This window comes from Triticum dicoccoides, chromosome 1B (genome assembly GCF_002162155.2).
Source record: "Triticum dicoccoides isolate Atlit2015 ecotype Zavitan chromosome 1B, WEW_v2.0, whole genome shotgun sequence".
NCBI lineage: Eukaryota > Viridiplantae > Streptophyta > Magnoliopsida > Poales > Poaceae > Triticum > Triticum dicoccoides.
Genome location: NC_041381.1, coordinates 28,276,525 through 28,286,532, shown reverse-complemented (window position 1 = coordinate 28,286,532; position 10,008 = coordinate 28,276,525). Strand labels below are relative to the sequence as shown.

At 42.5% G+C, this 10,008-nt stretch overlaps 1 protein-coding gene across 2 annotated transcripts; it reads left to right on the top strand.

Annotated features, from left to right (window-relative positions):
• The first annotated feature begins 1,513 nt into the window (after positions 1–1,513).
• On the top strand, positions 1,514–7,614 carry LOC119317162 (putative disease resistance protein RGA1). 2 transcript variants are annotated; one of them, XM_037591580.1, is made up of 5 exons: positions 1,514–1,633; positions 2,636–2,780; positions 2,888–6,015; positions 6,165–6,178; positions 6,567–7,614. In XM_037591580.1, exons 2-5 carry the CDS (start codon positions 2,754–2,756, stop codon positions 6,575–6,577), a joined length of 3,180 nt encoding a protein of 1,059 aa, XP_037447477.1. In that variant the 5' UTR covers positions 1,514–1,633; positions 2,636–2,753; the 3' UTR covers positions 6,578–7,614. The 2 variants fall into 2 exon arrangements, with proteins under 2 accessions (XP_037447477.1, XP_037447471.1); XM_037591574.1 differs by lacking the exon at positions 6,567–7,614 and having other exon boundaries at positions 6,165–6,346.
• The last annotated feature ends 2,394 nt before the right edge of the window (positions 7,615–10,008 follow it).

Below are 10,008 nucleotides of genomic sequence, written 5' to 3'. Positions count from 1 at the left end.
TTTCAAAAAAAACAAAAACCTACCTCCTGAGCCGCTGACGCGTAGATGCCTTTTGGTCCCGGTTGGTGTTACCAACTGGGACCAAAGGCCCTCCTGCCGGGGCTCGTCGCAGTGGCCACGTGAAGCTCCACCTGTCCCGGTTCGTGAGCGAACCAGGACTAAAGGTCATGGGTTTTAGATTCCCGACCCTTTAGTATCGGTTCCAGAACCGGGACAAATGGGCCTTTTTCCACTAGTGTAGCTAGACCGCTAGAGTGTCTGTATGTGTCTGAAGCAACAGGAGGAAAGTAAAAAAAAAGAAGCATAGTTGTACTTCTCGAAGAAAGTAAACCCACGTCTATGCTTCAAAATTTTTGAAAAAAACATAATTATGCTCCCGGGCTCACTTTCTTTTTTACTTTTAGGGTATTTTTTCTGTTTCCATGTTTTTATAGTTTTTTATCTTTTTTGTATTTTTCAGTTTCTATTTATCTTCCTGTTTTCCCGCTTTTTCGTGAAAAGGTCCACCGAATCTTATTAACATGGGATCTAGTTTCGAAAATCTCAATGAAACAAATCTAACAATGAAAACGGTTTGTGATTTCAACGCACGATTTAAGAGACAAAATATTCAAAAAAATTATGAAAGAAAATGGAAAACTCCCCGGTTACGACAAGTGGCACACATGCAGTGTAACACTTGTCAGCACCAGAGAAGGTGGGAGTGATATTTGCAAAGGGTACAAGTAATTAGTAATTTCTCTTTATCGTGTTTATTCTGATGTACAACACTGCCTCTCCTACAACGCGTTGTCGATGGGCCGGCCGAGGAAAGACGAGGTGTTCGGTTGGTTATTGTTGTTTTTCTTCTGGAAACTGTTTTCTGCACCCACTTTTTGGGACCAGGTTTGATCCGATTTTCTTTTATGTTTTCTCTACCAGGTTTTCCTTCCTTCTTTTATTATTTTTTTCTTCACTTTTTTAATATATTTTTCTTCATTTTTAAAACATGTAAACTTTTCTCAAAAAAATCATTGAACATTTTTGTATACATGTTGAACATGTTCCAGCTACACATTAAACATTTTTAAAATACACTCTAAAGATTTATCTAAATACATGTTGAACAGTTATAAAAGGCACATTGAATATTTTTTCAGTACGCAATGGACAGTTTTAAAAATGTACAAACATTTCGTACGTGTTAGAAAATGTTTCTAAATATCACCTACATTTCTTATATGTTGTGAACATTTCTCTAGAATTATACGAATAAAATTTTACATTTCATGAACATTTTCCGAAATGTCATGAACATACATTTAACCAAGGGCATTTTTTAAATATCATGAACAATTTATTAAATGGTACAAACATTAGGCCCGCGCGCCCTATTGTTTTTTCAGCTAGGCGCGTGCGTCTACGCCTAAACCGCAGCGGGTTAACTTCGCGGGCCTTTCCTCGAAAGCGCCGGCAGGTCGTGGTCGTCTCCTTCCCCGATCCACACATCCCCAATCCTGAAGGAGATATAGAGGCCACACAGAGCTTCACCCTCCTGGCGGAGCTCCTTTGGGCCACCAAACACGGCGCCGCCGTACAGGGGAGAAGCCGATCGAGGTTGTCTCGTTGCCGGCGCCGAGGAGACTGGACAGAGGTATGTCTTCTGCTGCTACTAATGAATTTCTAGCGCGCACACACACATACATACAGACGAACCAGGCAAGGAATATTGGATGCCTTTGCCAAGGATTTTTTTTTTTTTGAATTTTGACCGGTGTGTGGGGGGTTAGTTTTCCCCACCTGAATTTTGTCATTAAAAGGGAAAGGGGACCAAACGCCCAGATAAGCAGCATTTACATCGAGGGGAGGGATCACAGAGAGAGGGGGCAGCCCCTGCACTGCTTCAGCCGCTGTTTTGAGAGCATCAAGTAGCCGCACTCTCCACAGCATGGCGTCATCCCTGCACTGCTTCAACAGCCTGGGGATTGATGGCGGCAGCCCCTGGAAGACCACCGAGTTGCGATGTTGAATAGGAAACTTCGGCCAATGCATGACCGAAGAGTCATCTTCGGCCAACTGCGGACCGAAAACCCTGTCTTCGGCCTAACAGAGGTCGACGGGGTCATACTTCTCAAAATTATGCATTAGGTCATATAGTTCCCGAATTTGCTAGAAAAAACGTCATAGTTTTGAAAAAAATATGGAAACTTCAAATTGATTTGGCTTACATTGTCGTGAGTTGTGGCCTCTAATAATCCACACTACGTAGGCATGATACTCCTTTAAAATCACACGGAACGTAATCGTGAAGAAAATAGGTGCTTCTCTGCATTTTGTTTAAGGTGTACTAACAGGCTTTTTTGCCACCGAGTTTTGCATGCATAACTGCATATCCTGTTTTTGGTCATTACTGTCTCTCTATCGTATGGGCCTAACAAAGTGAGAAGGGGAAATAAGGAAATGGGATTAGTGGCAAAGACGAATACTTCCCTTCAATAAGTATACAATATAGTTGCATTGCGTATGTTAGAGTAGCCTTTTTTGTTCTTACACTTTTCTATAATGAACACCGAAACAAAATTCAACTATATAGTTTACATGTGTGCTTACTACTTCAGACATTATAAGCTTCTCATTAACAACAACATAATTGCAGAACTACAGCAGAAGGCAATGTGAGATCAGCAGTGCCTGTAGCATCATTGCCTTTGTTTGCCCAGAGGATATCTTGTTACTGACCAAACACTTTGAACAAGAATCATCTCTCCACCAACATGGCATCAAATCAGCCAATAAACAAGGTAACTACACTTCAGGCCACGTCTCTCCCACACCATTCAAGATGATTGCCTGTTTTCAATACCGTACTCTTTGAACTAAGCTTAATTCGTTTATATGATTTTAACAGTCCTCAGTTATAGCCATGGCTTGGGGATTATTCAATGATGGTGCTGGGGTGCTTTCCAACTTCAACACATATAAAGAATTCTTCAGCTGGACGGCATCAGTTATAACCGCCATTCATTATCGACAGAGCACCTCAGAGTCGCCAGACAATGACAAGACAGTTGCACAACCACATGATAAAGAGAAAATTGATCGGCTAGAGGTTGATCTTTGGAAGCTGAAGACAACAATGCCCAAGATGCTTGACCTCATTGATCGGGTTGAGTTTCTAAGCCATAAGGAACAAGTGGTTGATCTCCTCCCAAATATCAAAGGTGCAGTGTTCGATGCAGAGGACCTGCTTGATGAGTTTGATTATGATGTACTCAAGTTGAAGGTTGAATGCAGCAAGAATTTGAAGCCAGGTCATTATAATGACACCTTTCTGGAATTCTTCGACAGATCCAGTGATTACAAAAGACAAGTCAACATAATTCAAGAAAAACTAGATCATGTCCATAAGCAGGCCATGGATATGGGCTTGCACCAAGCACCACGGAAGTTTGATAAATCAGTTAGGCCAGAAACAACTACCTACTTTAATTGTGTGGAAAAAATGGTTGGTCGTGAAAAAGAAATGAAGGAGTTGTTGGGAAAACTAGGAGTTCGTGGACTGAAGAGAGGAAGAACTGAAAGCAAAGCAAGAATGACAGAGTTGCATGTGTTATCCATTGTTGGCATGGGAGGTGTCGGGAAGACAACGATGGCCCAACAAATCTGCAAGAATACAAATGTGAAGAAACACTTTGGCCCCATAATTTGGACATGTGTTTCAGATGACTTTGACACAAAAGGGTTAACGAAAGCGATTATAGAGGGCCTCGGAGGAGACGCGTCATCTAATAATCTGAATGTTCTTATGGGTAAACTAGAAGGTCGTGTCAAGTCCAAAAAGTTCTTGCTTGTCCTTGATGACATGTGGGATGATATCTTGAAGGATGACGCAGCAGGGTGGAAGAGCTTGTGTGCATGTTTGGAAAATGGCGCTGAAGGAAGTAGGATTTTGGTCACCACTAGATTCCCCGAGGTTGCTGAGCTAGTTGGCCCTATGAATAATTTTGAGTTAAATGGCTTAGAACCAAAGGTATTCTGGGATTTCTTCAAATCCTGTGCATTTGGATCCACGAGTTCTTGCAACAACCAGGAGTCACTGGAATTGGAGCACATTGGTAAAGACATTGTTCCAAAGTTGAAGGGTTCCCCATTAGCTGCCAAGACTATTGGTCGCTTGCTGAGAATGGAGCTAAGTACAACACATTGGAAAAATATAAAGGAAAGTGAACTCTGGAAATTAAAACAAACAGATACTGACATTCTGCCAGCCCTTCGACTGAGCTATATGTATCTACCGCAGAAACTGAAGAGATGCTTCTCAATCTGTGCAATGTTTCCCAAGGATCACAAATTTGGGAAGGATTTTCTAGCTGATATTTGGATTGCACAAGGATATGTGGAGGGGCCCCAAGAATCATCAATGTGCTTCGATGCCCTTGCAAATCGTTCATTCTTTCAGAAACCATCACCACAGAGTCTTAAGTATGTAATTCATGATCTGATGCATGACACAGCACAGCTAGTCTCGAAGGATGAGTGCTTCATTATAAAGCATGCTAGTGACCTGGACAAAGTTCCTTCAAATGTCCGTCATCTGTCAATATTCACAAACGGAAATGTTCAGTGTTCTGAATTGAAGAGCATATGCGACAAGAAAAATTTGAGGTCCCTGGTATGCGATGAATCGTATAGCAAAGCAAAAGATTTTGAGCCTGTGATAAACTGTTGGTTCAGGGAGCTACCGAAAATCCGTGTATTGAGTTTTAAACTTTCTGGAGTACGACAACTACCTGAGAGCATGGGCAACTCAAAGCATCTGCGTTACCTTTCTTTACTTGGAAGTGTTACTTTCAGCACATTTCCATTATCAGTATGTCGTCTGCATCATCTGAAAAATATAGACTCTAGCAGTTGTGTGATTGAAAAGTTTCCTCCAGGCTTCAGTGATGTCCTCAGCTTAGAGAAGATCAATTCAAAGTGTTTTAGTTATAGCAAGGACCACTCTGGCAAACTCTGCCTAAAATGGTCCCATCCGCTGCATAGTCCTGAGGGAGTGAAGATAATGGAAAACCAGATGGAAATGTTACCTCACTGGAATCTCCAACATTTGCACGTAAAGAACTACGGAGGTGAATCTTGCCCTAGCTGGCTCCAGCCCAACCTCCTGCCAAGGTTACGTTCTCTTGAATTTATGAATTGTGTCAGTTTGAAGAGCATACCATTCTTTCTCCAGTTAGTTGGGTCACTGGGCAATACATCACAATCAGACAACATTAATCGTATTGAAGAGTTGGTCATAAAAGAATGTGGTCAAATCAGTTGGCAAGGCTTGGTGGTCTTACCTACTTCTCTTAGAAAGCTAGACCTTCGGAGCCCGGGCTATTCCATGGATCACTTCGTGAGCTGCTTCCTTGACCTCACCTCCCTCACTTATTTGAGAATGCATGACTGCGACTCGTTGACAGCTATTCCCCTGTATGTGTGGAGAAGCAATCTTCCATCCCTGGAAGAACTAGACATCAGTTTTTGCAATAACATTACATCAATAGTCTCTGAAGCAAGTAGTAGCAGTAGCACCACCAACGGCGGCATTAAAGGATTTTCATCCCTTGCTAAGATATGTATTCTTTGCTGTCCGAAATTATTGAGCTTGCATGAATTCTTCAAGCCAGATTGTCTACCTGCCGTGAAGACCATTGAGGTTTCCTCTTGTGAAGAGTTGATGTCGCTGTCTGTTGACAGGCTCGACGGGTTGCAGCAGTTGACAATTCGAGGTTCTGATAAGTTCAATATGGAGAGGGCAATGATATTACCATCCTCTCTTAAGAAGCTCAGCTTGAGTGATTGTCAGGGCATAGAATCCATCAACCTCGCCAATGGCCAGTTGGCAAGTTCTCCAGTATTGGAGGAACTTAGCATTTTGCGCTGTTCAGACCTTAAGTCCATTGGTGGTGCAGCAGCTGTTGATAAAATAAAGAAAGTGAGTATAAAGGAGTGCCACGAGCTCAAGGAAATACAACAGCCGCTCTTTCACTGGTATGTACAATGACGGGCAATTTAACTACTGTATGCACATCATTAGTTCTTCAGAATTTATTCTTAGATAATTGCATGTGAATCTCCCTATATCGCTCCTGAAAAATGACCTAGATCTTTCAGCTCATTAACCTTTTTCATTTGTCCAGCCTGGTTGGTACTTCTGATGATCAAGGTTTTGGTTACCGAATGAGGCAATTTTATCGAGGGGGACTGATAAATGTGGTTACCACGGTTCCCGCGAAATACCGAGAAATACCGAGAATATTTCGAGCAAATTTTGTAGTTGAATTTTGAATTCAAATAAGCGAATGAACGAATATTCGAACTAGAGACCTCTTAAAACAGGAACTAGGTTGCTACCAACACGCTAGAACCAACTCTCATGGCATTAATTAGATCCTACGTACTTTACAGTAAATCGAGCGTTTAAATTCAAAAAATTCAAGAAAAATGGTATTTTTTGCTCGGTATGGTGATTTACCGAGGGGCACGGAAATACGCGGTAACCATGGGAAATCTTGAAATTTCGACCGGTAACCAAAACAGTGCTGATGATTAAAACGGAATTTGGGACATGATGCACGGCGGCGCCGCCTTCATTGAGAACACACGCTAGGGGAGCCTATAATCTCGTTTTCTTTAGAAGATGGATGTCGTGCAGGGCTGTTGGAGGAGTGCGAGGAAAACAAATTAAGGGCACTTTGATGCTCCAGGAGCTTGCTAGTATCCTGTATCAACTATAGCGGAGTAGAATTTGAGCCTTGAGTAATGTTTGTATGTGTATCCTGCATTTCTATTTCCCCACTGGAGCATGTTCCGGTGGAGAAATTATATTTCCTGTTCCAATCCAACTTATTTACCGTATCTTCATGAACTACCAATTCGTTATTGTAAAATATGTACTTACTCAGAACATGACAATTGCAGCTTGTTATTTACTTGTAGTAATATGTTGTAGTTCATTTGAAATCTCTAAAAAGACAAATATTTAGGAACGGAGGGAGTGGTACCCAAATCTTTTCAAGGAGGACTACAAGGAGCTGGCAGTACATATTTTCGAGGAGGCCTATGAAAGAGGATGAAGGTCACACCATCTGATCATTTCAGCGCCGTTGCAAGGACGTTGAAGTTGTTTGCGTTCAGTAAAACAGGTGTTGGGGAGGATTTTGAGAACACTCAAAAATATGGAAACTTCTGTCACCAGATCTGGAGATTGCAATCTTCCTGACTGGGAGATTGCAAGAACCTCTGCAGATCCTGAATGGCTGACCATGGGTAGGATATAAGGGCTCTCGAAGCTACCTCTGAACCCCAGACCCAATTCAAACAATGGAAGCCTGAGACACGGCAGTTTAATTCTCCTGATCGAAAGAGTGAGAGGGCGCACGCTTGAGCCTGGCGTCGGTCCTGGAGAGCTTCTGGTCTCCCCAACCGATCTCATCACCGCCACCGAAGGCAAGACGCGCAAGATCAATGTGTGGAGCTCTTCTCTTAGGAAATACTACCTTTGTACCAAAATATAAGACTTTTTGAACTGCAAAAGTGTCTTATATTTTCGTACAGAGGAAGTAGATAGTTTGTTTCAAGCTTCTGATGTTTGGGCACCCAAGTGTGCGTGCGCATGCTTGACAGCACTTTATCATAAAAAAGTTGATTTGTTGTTGAAACAGCATCTATAAGAGCATGCCCCTCTATCTAATTAACCCAAAGTAATTGGGGTGTGGTGGAGAAGGTGGCCATGACGGTGCCGGCACCAAAGGCGCAGGTGACTGCTGGTGGGGACGGGCGCGCCAGGGTATGGTGCATTAGGTGCCATGAGGCTAGATCTGATCGCTTGAACCGGAAAGTGGTAAGCTTGAACTGAAGTTTATTTGACCACTAATTTCAAATTCGTGACAACAATCTAAATAGTTCCGGAAATGCCACATTGATTTGTTATGACATTAAATTTGGCAATGTTTTGTAGAAAAATATTTGCTTCGGTTCTGTAAGAAGCTTGGTTGAAAGTATAGGCGGAACGAGACGAATCATCTCACCGACACCTTTAATTAAAAGTTAAAAAATATAAGAACCCAACTCCCTCGAATTATTACCCTTTGAAACGAACCGAAAAGTGTATCCGATTACTCTGTCACGGATGCAGGAGTGAAACATGGTCGGTTTCTTTGGACCGAGCATCACACCCCGTAAGGCAATGCCATCATTGCTGATCCAATCTGCTAACTGATTTTCGTTTGACATATGATGCCAAGGACTGTTGTAACAGACTGATGCTGCCATATCAAGGCGCAAATGATAAAAACACAGGGTTTGGAAGTTTTTTGTTTACATAGTACAAACTCAGACACTCATACATGCGCACATATACTCACCCCTATGAACGCACACACGCACACCCTTCGCCTATGAGCATCCCTAAAAACTTTGGAAGTTGGAACATGTCCCATGATGGAGATAAACGTAGGCCTCCTTTAGTTTACACAAACTTTGTAGGAACTCTACGAGACAGGATATAGAAAAAAACTCTTTAGGCCCTTTGGTTTGTAGAAATAGAATTTTGTTCCTATCCTTTGTATTTCAATGGGGAAAAACATCGGCATATGCCTAGTGGGGAAAAAATCCTTATCATTTGAACCTAATGACATTTTGTTCCTAACCCTCTATTCTGAGTATTCATAGGATTTGAAATACATGATATTTCACTTCCTATAGACTATGACTCGTTTTCCTATGATATTCCTATCATATGAATCGAAGTCCTTAGTAATAGTCTCCTTGAGTTTCCCCTTACGTACAACCTCAAGAGGATCTTCGATGGTTACAAGTCCTGATGCTTTCAAATCCTAGGATGTCCATGGGTTCAAAACTAGCATCGAAAAACCAATCTTATCAGAGTCCAATACTTGCATATGTTATGTGTTCTTATTTGAATCTACCAACGATTAAGCTCTACCCCTTTTGTCGGCCCTAGGTACCAAGGATGGCCTCTGAAATTTCAATCCTATTTCATCTCTCTTGTCATGCTTAAATAGGGGCACCATTATACTGACATCTCATAACACCATGTGACCCAACAACCATGAGATGGATGCTTTCATGTAGTTCGATAGTTCCATAAGGAGCACATGGGCATTCATGTATGGTCATGAGCATCCCGCCACCCCTCAATGAAGGAGGGGAGGGACCGAGGGAGAAGGGGGAGGAGAAGAAGAAAAATGGTATCCAACTGATCATTAAACTCCGAAATCTTTAAAGGTTTACAGTGCTTTATACGGCCCCTCTGGAATGAACTCACCAAAATCAAAATCAGCTTCCTCTCTGTTTCACCCTGAAATTGCTCCTATGACTGCGAAAAGTCCACTGGAGATATAATCCAACTAAAAACTATACAGAAAACAGAACAAAAAAATAGACAACATATATTCATATGCCTAATTGGGGCATTTGCCAATATGAAACCATGGTCCCTATATTGTTTTGTAAAAGGTTGGTCTAGTTCCTTCGCCCCTGTCCGTCAAAGAACCAGTCTCCAACTGCTTTTGCCATGGTCTGCATATTCACCAGAATGATTAACGTTCGAGAGGTAAATTTAACATGACTGACGAATGAGAACATGGTGGTCACCGGTGAGACACTTGAACACAATCGTGCCCTTGCAGCAGATGTCCACGAGTGATCCGTCGCCGAATCAGACCGTCCCGTACACCATCGCATCCAGGGAGGCAAACAAGTCCTTTGCTCCCCCTACGTATGCACTAGCCCATGGCCCAGGCACGCTGCATGCGAACTCTCAGCTCAAAAGGGGAAAAAAAGCACATAGATAGCCCACCACTCCAGGACATCGAGCGCTCCTTTCTCTTCCCAGTTTCAATCGCTACGATTTCTTTTGATGCTACAGTCCCTAATTCCCTATTCTGCTCTGCCGCCGGGCCCTCTGGCTTCGATCCACCACGCACCGCTGACACCGACGAACTCCCCTCTCCGGACTCC

Excerpts from the sequence above, each read along its gene's own strand:
- LOC119317162 (XM_037591574.1), top strand. The coding sequence starts at position 2,754 with ATGGCATCAAATCAGCCAATAAACAAG. Across the intron at positions 2,781-2,887 it reads CAAATCAGCCAATAAACAAG|TCCTCAGTTATAGCCATGGC; the intron begins GTAACTACACTT and ends TGATTTTAACAG. Across the intron at positions 6,016-6,164 it reads CAACAGCCGCTCTTTCACTG|CCTGGTTGGTACTTCTGATG; the intron begins GTATGTACAATG and ends TCATTTGTCCAG.